General features: G+C 39.3%; 1 protein-coding gene across 1 annotated transcript in view; it reads left to right on the top strand.

The window, feature by feature from the left end:
• Positions 1–21,799, top strand: part of LOC149194126 (putative LRR receptor-like serine/threonine-protein kinase At1g06840) — a 370,173-nt gene that overhangs the window by 226,047 nt on the left and 122,327 nt on the right. The window contains exons 9-11 of the mRNA XM_089405038.1: positions 21,180–21,248; positions 21,403–21,471; positions 21,644–21,715. Coding sequence (XP_089261164.1) covers positions 21,180–21,248; positions 21,403–21,471; positions 21,644–21,715 — 210 coding nt within the window. The remainder of the gene's footprint in view (positions 1–21,179; positions 21,249–21,402; positions 21,472–21,643; positions 21,716–21,799) is intronic.

The raw sequence follows: 21,799 nt of genomic DNA, 5'->3' as shown, positions 1-21,799 counted from the left end.
CATGCATCATGCAGGACCCTCATAAGAGGGTCTCTCAACGCCTCCAAGTCGTTCGAGAAAGTCACAAATTTGACCTTTCCTCGGGACTTCGACAAAATGTCTGCGACCCGTACATCAGTCTTAATGCGATGGAGCCTTCTCGTTGATCGATGTACCATATCCCAGATAAGGTAGTATCTGATGTCTATATTCTAGAGCAATTATAGAATACAAGATTACTCAATAGTCGAATCCCCCTCTGGTTGACACAAAAGATCACGGTGGTATCCATCAGGTGTACAAACAGTTCATTGAAGAGCTTTCACAACCAGGCAGCTTCACATGAGGTGATACTCGTAGATATGTATTTGGTCTCAGTGGTGCTGAAAGTAACTGTCTTCTGCTTCCTGCTCATCCAGAATTTCGAGCAGAACCGAAAGAAAATCAACAGTCAGAAGTGCTCTTGATATCCTCCACACTGCCTGCCCAGTTAGCATTTGAATAATCATGCAGCTTCATATTTCCGGCTTTGTGTCTCAATCCATGAGATATTATGCCCCGAAGGTATCTGAGAAGATTCTTAGCACCAATCTAGTGAGGCTCAACCAAAATATGAGACCAACGTGCTAACTGCAAAACATATATCCGGACGGAAGTTCACCAAGAATGTCAATGCGAATGAGTTTATGGAACTCAGAGGCATTTCCCAAATCTGGTTCGGCATCACTACCACATAACTTTTGAAAGTTAAGCTCCATCAAGGTAGTCACGAGCTTGCAGTTCACCATTTCAAATCTGGAATCCAACTCCCTCTTACTTTTGCAAATGAGAGGGTTTGAACCTATCAGAAAGAGGTCGTCCTCAGAAGGTGCCAGTATGAGAGGTCTATCATCCACAACCTTCAAGCAATGATTTGGATTGGCTTCACTCCTAGTGAATCTTAGCTTCATCAAACAACTATCAATCCTCTCATACTAAGGCCGGGATGTTTTGTTTCAAGCCATAGAGGGCTTTCTTCCACCTGCATATATGAGATTCCCGATCATGAATCTCAAACCCCTCGGCTTGTTCCAAACCTATGGACCTACTACATGAGGGGAATGGTCCCCTTGTAAAATTTTCCTTCGGTACATCTCGGACAAGTACCTTCATGCTCTTCTTGAATTCAGGCATCCCTGTCACCATCTAACTCACATTGGGTAGAGTCCCATAATAAGTAGACCTCCGGTGCTATAGATGAGATATGTCAATTGACATGATCCCTAATGGACCATCCTGGAACTTGATACAAATTGCCAACCCTGAACCCATGAGTAAAAGCATCTTTTAAAATTCTATTTTCAAACACGTACCTTTCCATCGATGAATGCCACCATGAAACCTTTGACCTCCATTGCCGGAATGGACACCAGGTTCTTCTTGCGATCAGGTACATAATGAGATTCTCGTAAATGAATCGAGTTACCCTCATTCACTTGAGGGGTAACATTCCCTACACCCTTTTTGGGATAGGTGGCATTAACTCCAAGTATAATCCCACAATTGTTTCCATCTCTACCGAATTAGAGAGAGCACCCTTCTATCTGATGAAGTGCCTTGAAGCACTACAATCAATAAGCCAGATTCCAAAAGAGTCTGAAGGAGAGGGCCAATACAAGATAATGTTTCGTTATCTTATCAGAAACAATATTTGATTCTTCATACCTGGGGTTCCTTGCTTTCTTTGAAGAGTCAACTATTTCCTTGATGACCTGCATTACCTGTCATTCCTTCGATCATTGAAGATGTCCTTGGAATGATTGTCATCTTCATCAAGTGATGTGTCCCGACTATTTGGTGTTAAGTTATGGTATTTTCTATGCTTATAACAATTTACTTATCTTTCTTATTATTATCCACAGATTAGCAATCACATGTACATAAAGTAAAGTGCAGGTAGAACATTAAACGATCGACAGAAAACAAGCCGAGACAAGAGACACAAGATGTGGCGGCTAGCCAGGGACAAACCCCAATGTGGGGAACCCTTTGTTCAAATATTCCTTTATCTTCAATAATCCAGCAGAGAGAAATAGTACATAAATCTGATTCACATCAGCAACAACAAACCCTAGATCAGTCCCAAACTAGGGTAGACAATATCTTGCAAACTGACCGTCGGATCGGCTTGATTCCACCTCCCAAAAATGCGGCCTTCAGAGGAGATCTAGATGGACCTACAACGCAATTCTGAGGAGGGAGTCTTCTGGTCAATGTTGGTCAAACTTCAGTTTTGTAGTTTCAGCGCTAAAATCTACACCTTCCTTCCACATGTGTGAGAGAGAGCCTCTTTTCTGCGCAGTAGAGAAGAGCCTCTTTTTTGCGCAGGAGAGAGAGAGAGATGTGATGAGATGAGTGAGTACAAATGAGGAAAAGTCCTCCTATATTTATACACAACTATTAATGTTTGAATAGATGCGACTGTTGGGCTTCTGAGCCTACATGAGTTGTAGGTCGGCTTGATAATTATTCCATAATCAAAATAAATTCATATCTCTATAAATACTTATCGGAATCGGATGATCTTTAGATCAATCCTACACCTCTAGACGAGAGGAATCTAATAAAAATATTATCAGCCATGAATAAGATGACCCACATGGAGTTTGGCCCTAGTTGCCAATTTTAACACTTCCTCTCAACTAGGGAGAACTCCATCTGCAATCTGTCTGTCGGTCGCTACTATTCATCCATCAAATGCACTGCCCTATACAACTTGACCCCTGCTCTGCTCTGTGTTGCTTGCTTTGCTCTGTTCTGTTTTTCCTTGTTCTGATCTGCTCTGCTCTGCTCTGTTCTGCTCTGCTCTGCTTTGTCCGAATTATGAAGAGGAAGAAATGATAGAGGATGTATCATACTGACTCAAATTCAGTCTCAGAGTATGTACCACTGGTCCCAGACCAGTCTCAACCAACCCGGAGTCAGTGTCATAGTGGGTACAACTCCTACCACTGGTCCCAGACAGTATCATCCTCCACTGACTCAAAGTCAGTATGAGAGTTTGTATTACTGGTCCCAGACCAGTCTCAACCGACCCGAAGTCAGCGTCATAGTATGTACCTCTCCTACCACTGGTCCCAGACCAGTCCTTCACTGACCCAAAGTCAGTCTCAGAGTGCGTATTACTGGTCTCAGATTAGTCTCAACCGACCCGAAGTCAGCGTCATAGTATGTACCACTCCTACCATTGGTCCCAGACCAGTCCTTCACTGACCCAAAGTCAGTCTCAGAGTATGTACCACTGGTCCCAGACCAGTCTCAACTGACCCGAAGTTAGCATCATAGTGGGTACAAATCCTACCACTGGTCCCATACCAGTATCATTGATCCCAGATCAATGAAGATCATCCTAGCATAGGGAGTACGGTAGATACATCGATGCGTCCATCGGTACTACTATGGTCCCTATCCTCATTTCCTTGCTCATTGATCAGATGAGAGGTACTTCCCATGAGTCCCAGACTGCATGGGTAGGATGCCTTAACAGGAGAACTTAATCAATCCTGTCCTCACAGGAGAACTAATCATCCTGCTACATAAACGCCATGGAGAACACATCATCCAGGCCTCACAGGAGAACTAATAATCCTGCTACGTGTTCACCATGGAGAACACATCATCCAGGCCTCACAGGAGAACTAATCATCCTGCTACATAGTTGTCATGGAGAACACAACATCCATACCTCACAGGAGAACCAATCATCCTGCTACATAGTCGCCACGGGGTGTACATGTATACCACCAAGGGACGGTGAATCACCCTGTGGTCATATGTCGCTCCAAGACGTACCCTGCACCCCCCGGAGCTCCCAGAGCTCAGTACATCATACAGGACCCTCATCGGAGGGTCTTTGAATGACACCAAGTCGTTCTTGGAAAGTCAAAAATTTGACCTTTCCTAGCGGTTTTGTTAGAATGTCGGCGATCTATTCATTTGTACTGATATGTTGGAGCCTTATAGCTCCCTACTGCACCATATCTCGAATATAGTGATACCTGATATCGATATGCTTGTAGCGATCATGAAATACGGGATTCTCTAACAAACAAATCCCACTCTGGTTGTCACATAGGATCACGGTGGTATCCAATGTAAATTCAAATAGCTCACTGAAGAGCTTTCGCAACCAGACAGCCTCATAGGAGGCCATGCTAGCGGCAAGCTTCGGCAGTGCTCAAAGCCACCGACTTCTGCTTCCTGCTCATCCAGGATATCGAAGCAGATCCAAAGGAGAAACAACACCGGAAAGTTCTCTTACGGTCCTCCACATTGCCTGCCCAATCAGCATCAGTGTATCCAGGTAGTCTCACATCTCCTGCAGTGTATCTTAACCCATATGTAATTGTGCTATGAAGATATCTTAACAGATTCTTGGCACCAATCCAATGTATGTGGTGAGGTTCAACCATATGTTGACTCAACGTGTTGACTATGAAGAATATATCTAGACGAGAGTTCACTAAGAAAATTAATGCTCCGACGAGTTGCTGATACTCGGTAGCATTTCGTAAAACAAGTCCAGCGGCACTACCGCTTAACTTCTTGAAGTCAAGCTCCATTGGGGTAGTTATAGTCTTGTAGTCCACAATACCGAATCTTTCCAATATCTTCACCACATATTTTCCTTGATATAGGAAAATTTCCCCTGGCTTCTGCCACACTTCAAGTCCTAGGAAATAGTGCATCAGTCCTAGGTCCTTCATTTCAAATTCAGAAGCCAACTCATTTCAAATTCAGAAGCCAACTCCCTCTTACATTTGTGAATAAGAGGGTCTGCGCTTGCTAGGAAGAGGTCATCCACATACAACACCATTATGAGAGGTTTTTCATCTTCAACCTTAAAGTAAAGGTTAGGATCGGCTTCACTCCTAGTGAATCCCAGCTTCATCAAGTAGCTATTGATCCTCTCATACCATGCTCGAGGTGCTTGCTTCAGCCCATAGAGAGCTTTCTTCAACTTGCATACATGAGATTTTCGATCATAAATCTCAAATCCTTCGGGTTGCTCCACGTAGACCTCTTCTTTGATCGATCCATGCAAGAATGCGGTTTTGACATCCATTTGATGTAGGTTCCATTCTTATGAAGCCTCAAGGGCTATGATCGAGCAGATGGTGGTATATCTAGAAACAGGTGCAAATATCTCATCATAGTCTATACCTTCCTTTTGGGAGAAGCCATGAGCGACAAAACGAGCCTTATATTTTTCCGTACTTCCATTTGCTGCATGCTTTATCTTGTAAAGCCATTTAGAAGTGACAATTGTCTTGTCCTGGGGTCTGGGAACTACTTCCCACACATCATTCTTCATAATACTCATATTCTTCGGTCATAACATCCTTCCATACTTGATGCTTGATGGCATCTGAGAATGATGAAGGCTCATTTTGTATGATCGTGCTCATGATGGTCAGGTATCTCTAATACTTGTTAGGTTTCTTACTTTCACGGAAGGTTTCCCGGGGTGCATCATATCCTTCAACATCATCAAGTAGCCCCCTAAGCCATGAAGGCCTCTTCCTAGAAGAGGAAGGCTCATGTGGAGGAGGATCAATTAGATCCATGGGTTCTTCCACATCAGGTATTGTTTCATCGTCCTTTTCTTTTACTTCTCTGGTGTCGGCTTCTTGAGAGCTCCTCAGAGTCAGAAGATTGTCCACCTTGTTGAGAGCCATATCTTTGTCAAAGGTGACATCATGACTAATCATGACTTCCCTTTGATTGACTACATAGATTCTATAGCCCTTAGTATTTTCTCCATAGTCCATGAAGATTCCTTTCTTTCCAGATGCACCCAATTTATTCCTTTTCTCTTTTGGCACATGAAAATATACAGGGCTTCCAAAAATTCTAAAATGAGATACGTCATGTTTCTTACCGGTGAACATTTCTTCAGGAGTCTTGGAACCCAATGCTGTATGAGGGCATCGATTTTGTACATATACATCGGTGTTTGCAGCTTCGGCCCATAGAAACTTCAGAAGTCTTTGATCATGGAGTATGGCATGGACCGCTTCCACAATCATACGGTTCTTCCTTTCCGCCACACCATTTTGTTCAGGAGTATATGGTGTAGTAGTCTCCCTCTTGATGCCCGCCTCTTTACAAAAATCATCGAACTCGTTAGATTCATATTCAGTTCCATTATCAGTCCTTAAGATTTTGATCTTCTTTTTGGTTTGATTCTCCATCAAGGCTTTGAAGTGTCGAAACCAAGAGAACACTTCATCCTTCTTTTTCAGGAAGTATATCAATGTCTTTCGAGAATAGTCATATGTAAAAGTAAGGTAATATAAATATTCTCCCAAGGAGTTCACAGACATCGTACCAGATATGTCTGAGTGAACCAGTTGTAATATATCGGAGGTCTTGCTTTGGCTTGAGGGGAATGGTCCCCTTTTGAGCTTTCCTTCAGCACATCCCAGACATACACCTTCTTTCTCTACTCGGAATTCGGGCATCCCTGTTACCATTTGTCTTACATCGGGTAGAGCTTTGTAATGAAGGTGGGAAAACCTCCGATGCCAAAGTTCGGACTGAAGAGATGTGTCACAAGACATGACACCCAGCGAACTTCCACCGACCTGATATAATGAATCAACTCGAAACCCAAGAGTGAAGGCATCTTTAACATTATTTTTCCATATACGTACCTTTCCATTGCTGAAGGTTACCTTGTAGCCTTTGTCTTCCATTGCCGAGATGGACACTAGGTTCTTTTTGAGGTCAGGTACATATAATACATCCTGTAAGTGGATCGTATTACCTTGATTCAATTTGAGAGAGACATTGCCTACACCTTTCACGGGATATTTCATATTATCTCCAAGGACAATTTCCAAGTTAGTTTCTTTCTCTATCAGATTATGGAGAACTTCTTTGTAACCAGTGAAGTGCCTTGAGGCACCACTATCAATGAGCCAAATTCCCATTGAGTCCGAAGGAGCAGAGGTAGATAGAGTAGCTGGTAGATAATATTCATCCTGCTTATTTCTAAGAAACAAAGCTTGATTTGCATCATTAACTTTAAGTAAACTCACCAGTCTATCGTAGATTTCCTTGGAGGTGCTCAGGTCAGAGATGTAGGCCATCAAGTGCTTGTTGATAGAGTCCCGGATGATCTTCTTTGTTTTGACTTCTCCGGTTTTCCATTTGTTCCTGGCAGCATCGGATGCATTTGATGGAGGCTCAACAATATTGCCTCTCACATCGTCCAACACTCCTTGATATTCTAAGGTTAGATCGATAGACATCTTCCATCCGTGATAGTCAAATTTCTCATGCAGCTTGTCCTCGGCAGGAAAGAGTGATGAGGACCCCATAGTTCTTTTAGGATAGCCTTGCCAATCTTCTCTTCAGTGATTACTCTTGCTCTTGCTCGAGCTTTGTCTTCACCTCAACTCTGATACCATGTTAAGTTATGGTGTGTTCTATGCTTATAACAGTTTACTTATCTTTCTTATTATCATCCACAGATTAGCAATCACATGTACATAAAGTAAAGCGCAAATAGAACATTAAACGATCGACAGAAAACAAGCCAAGACAAGATACACAAGATGTGGTGACTAGCCAGAGACAAACCCCAATGTGGGGAAACCCTTTGATCAAATCTTCCTTTATCTTCAATAATTCAGTAGAGAGAAATAGTACATAAATCTAATTTACATCAGCAGTAGCAAACCGTAGATTAGTCCCAAACTAGGGCAGACAATATCTTGCAAATCGACCTTCAGATCGACTTGATTCCACCTCCAAAAAATGCAGCCTTCAAAGGAGATCCAGATGGACCTACAACGCAGTTCTGAGGAGGGAGTCTTCTAGTCAATGCTGGTCAAACTTTGGTTTTGCAGTTTCAGCCCTAAAATCTGCACCTTCCTTCCACATGTGTGAGAGAGAGTCTCTTTTCTGCGCAGTAGAGAAGAGCCTCTTTTCTGCGTAGGAGAGAGAGAGAGATGTGATGAGATGAGTGAGTGAAAATGAGGAAAATTCCTCCTGTATTTATACACAACTGTTGATGTTTGAATAGATGTGACTGTTGGGCTTCTGAGCCTACATGAGTTGTAGGTTGGCTTGATAATTATTCCATAATCAAAATAAATTCATATCTCCATAAATTGTTATTGGAATCGGATGATCTTTATATCAATCCTACACTTCTCAATGAGAGGAATCTAATAAAAATATTATCAGCCATGAATAAGATGGCCCACATTTTAACATTTGGACACTCCTTCGCATAATGGTAGAACTTATTGTAAGGCATCTGCCTTTACTTCCACCCTTAGATCTGGAATTCTCATTGAAGTGATCTTTAGGTAGGCCATCAAAAGCTTCCGCTGCGCCATTCTGATAATGTTCTCTGCTTCGACTTCACCCTTGGTGAATTTGAAGAGGGATGCGGAACCCATTGAGCCTTTTGTCCTTTCCCAACTATCTTCGGTGATTGCTCTTTCACTCTTTCTTGGGCTTTTTCATCACCTCAGCTCTGATACCATGTTAATTTTACGTATGTTCTATGCTTAGAGCAATTTATTTCAATTTTCATAGTTAGCTCAATATTTTTTCCAGATTAGCAATCACATCAGCATTAAAGTAAATTGCAGATAGAACATAAACATAGATCGCAAAAGACAAGCCAAGATAGGAGGACACAAGATGTGGCGCTAGTGAGGGACAAAACCCAATGTGGGGAAACCCTTGATCAATTCTTCTTATATGTTCTTCAATAGTTCAACACAGAGAGAGAGAGAGATAGTACATTTACAATAGAAGTCAACACTTTGACTAATATTAAATAAGAGAATAGATCATCTCTAAGTAGATGATACATGAGATAGCTGAACTCAGTTGAAGACATGCTACTTAAACTGATTCTCCCAGGTGACTCCATCACCCATCGTAGTGCTGCACTTCATCATCATGTTGCACCTCACTGTGTTGCGTCGTGCTGCACCCATCATCACTATGTTGGACCTCATTACCATGTTTTACACATGATTGAATTTGTTGCTGTCCCACTATTTAGCATTATTGTGCCATGTCATAGCTTGTTGTCCCAAGTACCAAGCTCCAACAAGCACCATGTCCTACTGTACCACTTACCATACTGCTGCCCCTTGCAGCACCATGCTGTTGTCCCACTGTTTAGCATTGCTACTGTTGTCCCAATGTGCTTTTACTGCCACATGTTATTGCTGCTATTATGCTGCCCATGCATCTTGCTGCACTATCACATTAATATGCATTCAAACTTCATGGGTCACCTTGTTGTTGCTGTTGTCCCGTTGTGACATCATTGCACTATGCCATTGTACTACTGCCCCACTGTAATATAAGCTATTGGTAAGAACTTCTTGTGACAGTATATAGAATCTCGTCATAAATGAAGAGACCTCTCCAATGACCCAACACAAGTAACCATACTTCTGCACTTCTGTTTATGGGCAGTGTTTTGGTCACTGGTTAGGGCTCCCACAACCCAACAGTCATGCCCAAAACACCTTAACTTATACGACCTTGTTTCCTCTTCAAGTTATGTGACCTTGTTGTTTGAGGAGGCACCTACAGGTCTATGTTTGACCCTCAAAACAACACCTATAGGTCTGCGGCCTAGTCACAACAGAAGGTCCCTTTACTCAACTGTCACAAGAGATATCCCTGCGTTTTCTTGCCCAAAACAGTCCCAAATTATGGCAGCCCTCAGCAAGGTACTTCAGCCCTCCTTCCAGCACTAGGTCACCTGAATAATGTCCCTACAACCCCCCGCTGGTCTGACTTCATTACTATGGCTAGCACATGTTGTAATTGTCCTGGGCTGCGGGGAGGTATAACTTGTTAAGGCCTCCTCTATAGATGCGTCCAGGGCTTGTAGTATCCCTCCTTGACTGTGGCTAGGTACAACTTCCTAAGGCCTCTTCTATAGCTGCGTCTAGGGCTTGTAGTATCCCTCCTTCTGGACTGCATCCTCTAGGTTATGCGTAGAACCTAGGGCTGTGCTAGGACTGCGGCTAGGGAAGATTGTAACCCTCCTTGACTACTGCGTCTTAGGGCTACTTCCTCCTAGATTTCTCTCACACTAAAACCCAAAACAAGTGGAGAGAAATCAAAAGTGAAGTGTGTGTGAAATGACTCTCAAGTAATGTCCTTTTTATACTAAAACGTTGAACACGTGAGTTTTATTTGGTTGCTGGCCAACCTTGACGAATTGTCTTATAACACAAATAAATTCATAACTCCATGAATACTTATCGGAATCGGATGTGTTGTCGCACAGATTGTCACGACAACGCTCAGACCAAGGGTTGTCACTCTAATCCCCAATCTTTCCGTTTAAGCCTGTCTCCTGCGGCTAAGGGGGGTAGACCCTATGGGAAAATGGATGACCAACTAAGAGCCAGTTGGGCTGGGAGACACGAAGGGAAACAAGCACTAAATTGATTTTATTAAGTTAATAGACCAGTGCCTTATGAAATAAATGATTAAACGATTATTTATCAAATGTTGCAGGAATATGGGCTCATTAACAATCGTTAACCATCAAACAACTCAAACAAAGCTTAACTTTTTACCAAATGCGAGATAATCAATAAATGCTTAATGGCTTAATGATACTCCAGCAATTAAAATTTCGAAAGATAAAGTGCTTTAAACAACCACGTAAAGTGCTAACCAGAGATCCCATTCATGTAGCTAATCTTCAGAGGATTATTTAAGCATGTTTAACCACATAAAAATGATAAACATTAATCCCACATCAAAAATTTATTAGCCTTAGTGAAATATACCAAAATTTGGAAATGTGACAAAATATGCTAAGACTAAAAGCGACACAAAAAATAATTCAAAATTTTTATATTTTATATTTTTATATTTTTTATATTTTTTAAATGAAACTGAAAATATCTAATTTAAAACTAAAACCTAAGTTAAAAATTAAACTAATAAACCAAAAGCTAATGACAATATTAAACAAGAAAAACTAAAGATTAAAACTTTTTAAATATTTTTTATTTTTATTATTATTATTTTTTATTTATTTATTTTAATTTTAAAATTCTAAATTTAAAACTAACATAAAACTAAACTAAAATCTAAATGAAAATAGAACCTAACAAATCCTAAACAAAATGTTAAACTAAACTAGAGTCTAACAAAAACAAAAATAAAAAATGAACTTTGTATGATTTTTATTTTTTATTTTTTATATTTTCTAAATACAAAATTGTTACCATAAAATTAAATCAAAAAATTTATAAAATAAAACCTATGAGACCTAATCTACTTCTTCCATATCTTTTATTACTTTATCGTTCTTTTCATTTATGGTCATCAAGCAATACTGCATAGAGTTTATCTCTTCCTTATGATTTGCTTGCAAGGCAGCCAATTGATTATTATGATCGAACGTCATGATAGTCATTTCTTCATCCATAGTTAATAATTTGTTTTGCATAGAATTAATTTCCCTATCATGATTAGCTTTCATGGTAGTCATATTTTCCTCTAACCCTGATAACTTGCTTTGCATAAAACTAATTTATATGTCATGATTAGTCTTCATGGCCTCAATTTCCTTAGTATGCTGATTTTGCATGATCTCCATCTCCATGTGGGTGCATAAAGTTCTCACATCATTGGCATAATTAGTTTGATTGATCTCCATATTTTTTACCAGCAGCATTAGTTCTTGTATAATTTGCTTTTGATTTTCCTTTTCATTGTCATTTGTCCCTACTTTTCCACTATCATGGATTTAATCTGCAATGGTACAGGTGGATGGCACGTTCTGATATGAAGAATTGTCTCGAAATCTTTCATCAACAGCTGGACCTTTTATAAGATTACTTTCATTCTTTTCCACAATTTTAGGGGCACAAGGCGAGCTGTCTGGATCACCATATCTATCTTTAAAAGCATTGACAATGTCTTATAAAGAAGTGAAAGAATCCTTAGGACAATTGTTAAACCAATTCAAAGCATCACCCTCTAAAGAAAGGACAAAAAGACGCATTTTGACATCTTCATGATTATATTGAGGGGGTCTACAATATATGATCATTATACGAGTAAAACAGCCTAGATGTCTTTTAACAATGACTAAATCACCACTTGAGAACAAAGGTAATTTAGAAATGGCCACTTCCGGAATATCATGGAGATCATCAGTAAAATGACATGGTTTAAACGAATAATCCATGATGAATAACGAGAAACCAAATGGATGATAGAAAGAGATCTATGCTCAAGAAAATCAAGAGATGAAAGAAGTGGAGTCGCCACTTGAACAATGAATCTAATTCTAAGATCCAAAAAGCAACCAACAAGTAGATATGAGGGAGGCTTCTTGTCTGGGAAAAATAAGAAAATGGAGTTGCCACCCAAATAAGAAACAAATCGAAGAGAAGTTGCTGATACGATGAAAGATACGGTGACGAAAAGATCAAAAGACGCCAAAGAATGTTGGCCGTTTAACAGGCTAATGAATGGCGTAAAAGATAAGATGATGCCAAAAAAAATTTGACTCTACCAGCTCAAATGAAAAATAAGAAAGAAGAAATAATGATGAATGCCGAATAAACCAAGGACATAAAAAACTCTGTCCCTGGCAACGACGCCAAAAATGTTGTCGCATAGATTGTCACGACAACGCTCAGACCGGGGGCTGTCACTCTGATCCCTGATCTCTCTGTTTAAGCCTGTCTCCCGCGGCTAAGGGGGATAGACCCTATGGGAAAATGGATGACCAACTGAGAGCTAGTTGGGCTGGGAGACACGAAGGGAAACAAGCACTAAATTGATTTTATTAAGTTAATAGACCAGTGCCTTATGAAATAAATGATTAAACGATTATTTATCAAATGTTGTAGGAATATGGCCTCATTAACAATCGTTAACAATCAAACAACTCAAACAAAGGAAATGATTTTGCGTGAAGGCAGTAGTAGCGTGAGGAAGGGTATCAGCCAGCGTGTGAGGGACTGCGGATAAGCATGGAAGAGATAGCGGAAAGGAAGGAAAAATGAGCAGCCACGCAGTTGAAAAAAATGGCTGCGGGATGACAACTGCGTAAGGAGAAGAACGAAGTTCTGAGAAGAGCTGCGAGAGGGGATGCAGGGAATTCGTGTGGATAGGGATGAGAAACCGCTTGGAATGATGAAGTTGTCGTTTGCAGGTGGATAATGGACAGCGGGAGAAATGGCAGCAACGTTGAGGAAATGAGACAGCTGCGTGAGATACAAAACCCAAGGCAAAATAAACCTGAAAATAATTCTGGGCAACAAAGAAAATCGCAGCTCGATGAAACCCCCAAAAATTCCAGATTAAATTGTCTCAGATTTATTTATGAAATCCCTGCAGACTTTTCTCCAGATAAAAATTTAAAACCCTGGATTGCAAAAACGATGCACCTGCAAAGGCTATTTTCTGGGGCCAGATCTGGCTTCACACACAAAAAAAAATTCTTCTCAGACCCGCAACCTGCAATGATAAAGAACAGAAAACCCAAAAATAATATATGCAGAAAACAAAACTGAAACCCTAAATCAGCTAAATAATTATAGCATTTACAAAATTTCGACTCTTAAGCAACCAGATATGTCAATAATCACAGTAATATTATCAAAATTTAATTTTAATGTGAGACACTTCAGAAAACCCTGCATGCATTCATAAAAAAATTCAAATGATAAGCCCGGGATCAAGAATTGGCTGGGCTCTCTCAAAAAACACAATCCGGGAGTTGGCTGGTTCAGCCGAGAACTTCCCCTCACGCCCGGTAATCTAAAAAAAAGGATTTCCTGCACAACTTAAAATCAACCATTAACATAGAGGAAGAAAACAATAGTGAAATCCAGATCAAATGGAGATACCTGCCATTATTTTTCAGAATCTAAACTATCATTCAAACCTTAGAGATCAGACAAGATACCTGTGCCTAAATCAATCTTCATCAAGCTAAAATCAATAGCTGAAAAGAAAATTATGCAGAAAAATAAAAGGCCTTACAGCATTTCCAGAAGAGTAACACCAGCAATATTTTTAACCCCAAAGTCTTTCTTTATTGCACAAAAATGACTACAAGAGGGCTTTCTTTAGCACCAGACTCTCAGATCAAATATGATCTCAAATGACCCCTAGCACCCTATTTAAAGGAAAATTTCCCAATGGCTAGTTCGAGTGATCCATGTCAAACTAATCTCAACTGTCGATGAGGATCAAGATTTCTTTTAATCTCATCCGTCGAATTTTTAATATATTAAAAAATTGAAATTCCGCATTTGTTTACTCAAAAATTTGACTTATTATTATTTTATTATTTTTAAAATTTTTATTTTATTTATTTTTTATTTTTAATTATTTTTTAAATTTTTAAATTTTATCATTATTTTATTATTATTTTTATTTATTTTATTTTTTAATTTTAAATTATTTTTTTATTTTAAATTTTAAATTTTTTAATTATTTATATCTTTTATTTTTTATTGTTTTTTTTAAATTTATTTATTTTTTATATATATTTTTTAATTTTAAATGGATCCTCGAAGTTAGCCTTTGGAAAAATCACCTAGGACTTAGGACTTAGGACTTGGGACCTATGAGGGGATTAAAACATTTGGTAACCCTCAAGACACTTTACATCATGACTTTTACAATTTTACATCTCAAGGGAGAAAACCCATTTGACATAGACCCTCATAAACCATTCAGTTTTGCGACCAAATATAATCTAGCAAATTAACACACTAGGATTCCTCTAAGATTCTAATGACAAAATTCATTACGGCTTTGGGGTTAGGTTGAAGGAAAACTCTGCCGATCAGGGATCGGTGAGACAAAAAACCTTCCAGAACGTAGATTATCACTAGAAAATTAGGTCCACCTAGGCAATTTACATACATGACTCAACTCTGCTAAGATTATTTACAATTCACACATGCAGACTAGGTTTACAACATAACATGATCAGGGCAACGATGACTGTCGAATGGCACAGACACATTGATCAAGTGCTATCCCTTTTGCGAAGAAAATGGGGTGTACTGCTAAGGGTAGTTGACATGTAGTGGTCAACAGGATGATCTTTAGATCAATCCTACACCTCTCTATGACAGGGATCCAAGAAAAATATCAGTTGCCATAGATAAGATAACCCACATGGAGTTTGGGCCTAGTTGCCAATTTTAACAGATAAACTATAGAATAGGCCATAGGATTCTTCTTATGATTTGTGCCATCAACGAGCCTTTATTGGATTCAATTTTAAGTATTGCATCAATAGAATACTTAGTTGTTCAGAAGGAGAACCGAAAACCTTTTCGATTTCCTTCAAACCTCAGGAATAAGACATTTCAAGGTTTGGAATTGAAGCCCTATATGGGGGCCGATTCACTGAAATGAAGACTACAGGTATTTAATGATCCTTTACCAGTCAAGCTGCAGAGATATGGTATGCAAGGTTGTGCTTGTTGTGAGATATGTCACTTGTCAAACACCCATCTGCACGACACAAAACCCTCTGCAAACAAACTTTAATGCACATAAACTAGATCTGTTATTTGCAATCCTTCGCTGGTTTGAGATGCCAAGTGAATATAGCCTTAACAGGACTGGAACAATTGAGAGATATGACTGCAATAAGGTAACCAACAAATTCCTCAACAAAACCAAAACAAAACAAGCCCTAGCCACTTCGTTTGATCTGACCTTTTCCATAGGCGCTGTTACCCACCATTTTGTGGGTAATATCCCTAGGAGAAAAATTTTCTGCAAGATGGTCCTCAGCTGGCAGCCAACAACCCCTTGCAGCCATCATCTAGCTCATTGTGCCTTTTCTCCGCCACCTGAGCCAACTATGTGGTCCCTCGCCCATCTGTCATGATCGTATGTTTGAAGGTGGGCCTCCCGAATCTAAAGGTATGCCTTGTCATTTTGAAATTGAGTTTTGTAGTTTGCTTATCATGGACACTTCTAGGCATGGATTAATGGGGGGATTCAACGGAAATAATGGGCTAGGTCTGTGCTTCTGTCCCCTATACCCCTTGTAGGAATTAACCTTGGCTTCTAGTCTCGTGGGATCTCTTTTACTGACCATTTGGTTTCAAGGGTGGTATTTCATGGGAAACCCCAATTTTGGTTGTGTGGTCCCGCTCCCTTATCCGCTTATATCACCCTCTTTACACTCATTATTACCTCATGCATCATTTCTCCAACCTGGGTCCACATTCCTTCATCGGGTCCACATAAGGTCAACTCCTCCTTTCCCCTTGCTCACACCTTGGGTCATGGCTTGGAATGAAGCCTAGAGGTTGATGCATCTAAAAAGAAAGTTAAAAGCATATATGGCCACATTCAACAAGAAAAGTACCACAAAATGCAAAAGATGGTTGGGACAAAAACATTTAGCACGTGGGAAAAATCCAATACATGAGCTCTACCCCATCATTATGGCCATCACCCTGGTTCCAATAGGTTCTATGAGCCTTCTTCATCATATAGGAACCCATGATTGTCCCAATCCCTAGTGGGCGATGAACTGCCCCACCTTAAAGGGGGGAATTCACTGCTATATCTTATACATTGTGCTCTAACCCCTTGAGCCCTGAGCAGTTAATCAAAGGAAATCATAAAAAGGAAAAAGGAATATAAAGAAGGGTGGAAAAATCGAGGCCAGGGAACCTCATGTACCACGATTGCTCCCTCCTACACCTTATAAACCCAAGTGTGGGCTTCCCTGTTATTAGCTACCCTTATGCCCCAGCATGTGACCCAGGGCTGCTTCATTCACCTATTTGCCACATGCCACCACCTTTTGACAGGTGTACCTTGACTATATTATCCCCTTTAGAAGATGAAACCACCTAATAAGGTACTTGGTTAACCCCACTGGGAGTTTAGGAGACATTGGCACATCCTGAAGCCCATTATGGAAGGGCAGGCCATTATGAAGTCCCCACCTATGGTCCATGATTTCGTAAGCTCATTTGCTCAATTTCTCTAATGATTTGTTGTACTGGAAGCCTAGGGGATGCATTGGATCTTATGCAGGATTGCAGATGGTTTCCATTTAGGGTTTGGTCCTAAGTTGTAGGAAACGCAGGGTAGGAGGCCGTTTCCATACGGAAACGGAAACGAAACCCTGAAACGCATGTGGTATGGCCGTGGAACGCGTTTCCCGCCATACTGGCACGTTTCTTGATGTGGAAACGTGGCCAGTAGAGCCGGAAACGCGTTTCATGGCCGTACGACGCACATTTCCACTTGTAACTTGTGTTTTTTTTAAATTTGTTTTCTAATTTATTATTAGGTTTTCCTAATGACTTCCAGTTGCTTCTAGATGCCTGTCTAAAGTTATAAAAGTGAACTTTTGCCCTAGTGTTGATATGCAGTTCATGGTAATGTTAAATTCTTAAAGTAAAAGTGATATTCTCCTTTATTTTTCATTTTCATCCTTTTACTTAAATTTTTAAAATTACCATGAAATGACTCAGGATGTTTGAGAGTGGTTTCACCCTCATTGGATTTCATATGGAGAAAGTAGAATTTTAGATCTCACTCAAAATCTAGCAAACTTATCTGTTTTTCAGGATTTCAGGATTAGGGGGATTGCAATGTTTCCATTGGATTTTATCATGTACTAGGGTATGAAACTTGTATTTAATCAAGAGAACCAAACCCTCTATACAAGGGAGACTCCCAATAATCAAGAGCATGTAGGGTACTAGGGTATGAAACTTGTATTTAATCAAGAGCACTAAGATCATTTGACTATGTAGGAGGAGACTCTCAATCAAGCACGAGACAATAAATTAGAAATTTCTTGTGGCTGATTTTGGATATTTCTATTTTCATTATGCGATCATTCATGAGTAAATGTGATGTAAATTTAGAGACTTATAGTTTATGCATTGACAATTGACAATTTTATCATAATGTAATAAATTAGAATGTGTCATATATGCCTTATGATTGCACATATTTCTTAAATGTCCTAATATATATATATATATATATATTCGTGTTTCCCTGTTTCAAAAATTTGGGGAGGTCACGTTTCGTATCGGTTCTCATTTCGGAAACTCATACCTGTTTCCCCATTTCGTGCAACCTTGGTTTGGTCTCCTTATACGGGGTCCTAATCCTCCAAAGGGCTACATTGACACATATAGGGTGAGCGTTGAGATCCATGGGCCTCCACAACAGCAGATTGTAGTTCATGGATCCCCACAACCATTCAAAGATTGCTCGTGGTTCACTTATTGGACGAGGAGGATGCACCTGATCCATCATGCTTAGCTGGCCCCATATCTACACCATACTCTCGGTAGATGATCCAGGACTTTTACGATGATGTGGCATCTCCTTCGTTATCACCATAGCCCTTGAGGGAAACCTATAGGCATCTTCGATTTGTTTGGAGACCCATGAGGACACTTCTGTGTCCCCACAGTCATTTGGAGCACCCTGGTTTATTACAGGAGGTCAACCCCTTGCCCACTACTTTTGAGAGTCCTATTCTTCATTGTGGCACCAACTGATTAGGCCTCTTACAGGGCTCTACGACATGCATAAATTATTATTTGACCTCTTGAGAGGCTTACTTTTTCATTTGTGAGCTAGTTTGGTAGGCTTGTCACCAAAAGGTTGTATTATTAGCACATTATTTTATTTTTGGGCTTATGTAGGCCAAGGAGGCTAATTCAAAATCCTTAGATGTGTATAAATACAAGTGAGGTGAGATCATTTCTCATCATCACTTTGGATTTGATCTCTCTCTTCTTTAGAGAATTTCGCACTTTTTGCTAGAGGATGAATTGGAGGATCTATGGATGAATTTTGATGTATGGTTATTGGTTTATCTTCTCTTGGAGCTTCTTTATTGTCATTTGTGAATGGTTGGATATACTCTACTGCATGTAAGTACATGATTTTAATGTTATTCTTGTTACTTTTGTGATATATGCTGGATTGGGATTTTTGACAAAAGCAGGGCATCGTCTGGTGCTTCTTGGGTTGACATCAATCACAATCACATATCAACAATCTCCCCCTTTGGCATTGATGGAAACACACGTACTCCCCCTGTGATCACTGCTCCCCTTGACTCCATGCCTCTCATCTTCCTAACTCGCTTTCTCTCCCCCTTTGACATCAATGGCGAAGGATGATTCCCCTTGACAAACTGCTAGCTGATGTGTACTTGTAACTTGCCTCTCCCCCCCTGTCTGCTTGGGTAGATAAACGACATTTCAATGTGAACTTGGGAGAATCCCAAGTTTTTGTCGAAGATACTCAAATGTCTCAAGCGGTAAAGGTTTAGTGCATAGGTGAGCTATTTGCTCCTTTGTCCCAATATATTCCACCTTTATGTTCCTCTCTGCAACCTGCTTATGGAAAAAATGATATTTGATAGGAATGTGTTTGGTTTTTGAGGGTATGACATGATTCTTGGAGATGCTAATAGTGTTGGTGTTATCACATAACATCGGAATGGACTTATCAAACTTCACCTTAAGATCTTGCAATGTTTGATTCATCTAGAGGGCCTGCATACAAGAAGTTGTTGATGCTATGTACTCTGCTTCTGTTGTGGATAAGGAGACCGAAGATTGCTTTTTGCTCAAACATGATACAAGACAACCACCTAGGCAGAAAGCGGCTCCAACGGTGCTTTTACTATCATAAGGTGGTTGTAGCATTCTTTATGCAACATTCCAATCCTAATTGCATAAAAAAAATCCCTCTTAGATTGTTTGCATGCCTCCATAAGCCCTAGGGTTTACTTGTCCCTTATCTCTCCCTTCGACTACCATTTAACAAATAAAAATAATTTACATTTCTTTGTTTTATGAAATCTGATATAAATTTCTAAATATCGTAAATTGGATTTCATGTCAATTCTAAATATTTTACATAGAAACTAACCTTTCATTTTAAACTTGATTTTATTTGATCATAATTCTGAAACTCCACTTAAAGTTCATTCTTCAATCAAAATTATGGTTAAGCCTAACTTGTTTTTCATTTTTCATATCAATTGCTTGGGTTATCTTTACACTCAGCAAATCTAGAAATTAAATTTCTGCAATAAAAATAAGATTTGCAAGTTACCTATTGGTTATTTTTTTATGTCTTTAAACAGGTTTAAAAAGTGGTTTTCACCACTTCTTCATATCTGGAAATTGCCTTCAAATATACCATAAACCAGATTTGTGTTATAGATTTAATGTGTGGTATTTTTATGTCTAGCTGGATCTAGTTGGTGTATGCTTTCGTCTCTTAATGCTGGAATTTATTTGTATGAACATCACATTATTGTATCTTCTATGTGTTAAATCTTCTTTGCAAGTCTTATCTCTGTTTGAGTTTAGCTCATGTGGTGATATTTCTAAGTGTAAATCAATATATGATACTTCATCGTAAATCAAATTTACATCCAAAGTCTAAGGATCTCATTATATATATTATTAATAGAATTGGTCATTTAATCACAACATCTAGGGTTACCCTCCTTGGCCTTAAAAAGAGCTAGCAAAAATTGAGAGGAGAACTGTGCTGAGGTGCCACTGGTACTTGTCCTAGGTTTCTCAATGTTGCGTCTATGGATAAGGGCTTTTTCAACCTGGATGTGAGCTGAAATTTATTTGTATGAACATCAAATTATTGTATCTTCTGTGCGTTAAATCCTCTTCACTTTGCAAATCTTATCTCTATTTGAGTTTAGCTCATTTGGTGATATTTCTAAGTGTAAATCAGTACATCATACTTCATCATAAATCAGATTTATATCCAAAGTCTAAGGCTCTCATTTGATATGTTATTTATATACTTAGTTCATTTAATGACAACATCTCGGTATACCCCCCTTGGCCTAAAGCGAGCTAGAAAAATTTGAGAGGAGAATTATACTGAGGTGACAGTGGTACTTCTCCTAGGCTTACCTTGAGGTTGCATCTGTGGATTAGGACATTTTCCACTTAGTGGTGAGTTGAAGAAGTAACATAACTCAAGCATATATTTGTTTTCCTTAAAAGGGTTGCATAGTCATTCTTTTACCGAGTCAAGGATCTCCCTTCTAACTTATTAATTTGTAACCAGCTATATCTGTAATGGTCAAGCGTATGTATACTTTGCTAAGGTGTGTTGATTTTTACCTGCAGGAGCCTCAGAAATTGCGGCTTACGCGGGTTTATACCAGACTTTAGTACCATACCTTCTCTCAGCTATTTGTAAGTTCAGAAATTCAACTGTATTTGCAGATGCAACTACATTGGATATGTTTCTTCCACTTCAATCTTTATGAAGTTCCTTTCAGTCAGTGATGTGTCCAAGATGACAATCTATTGGATTCTTTTATGCTAAACATTCTTATTTACTGTGCAGAGATCTGAGTTATAATGAGCTGACAGGAAGCATTCCATCAAATAAGCTTTCTTCAAACATTACTACTATGTAAAATTTCTCAGGATCAAATTTACACTTCTGTTATTCTGGAAAAATAACTTAAAGTCCAGTCATTGATCTGACATAAGTAATGACTCTTAGATATATTTGCACACATTTACATTTCTGATCTGCATTGTTAGGATTTTTCATTTGATTATTGTCTTGCACAATCTTGCAGTGATCTATCACATAATAAGCTTAAAGGACCAATACCGTCAAGCTTTGCAGGGTTGCCTTTACTTCAAAAATTGTAAGAACCCCTTGTATTGGCTATAAGTTGCTTTCGCAAACCACGTTACTTTCAGTCTTCATATTCTGGCATCATGGATATTGT

The sequence above is a fragment of the Pinus tabuliformis genome, chromosome 2_2 (genome assembly GCF_031772625.1).
Source record: "Pinus tabuliformis cultivar Carrire ecotype Pingquan chromosome 2_2, CPIR1, whole genome shotgun sequence".
Taxonomy (NCBI): Eukaryota; Viridiplantae; Streptophyta; class Pinopsida; order Pinales; family Pinaceae; genus Pinus; species Pinus tabuliformis.
Note: the sequence above shows the minus strand (reverse complement) of the source record. Positions and strands in the feature narration are given on the sequence as shown.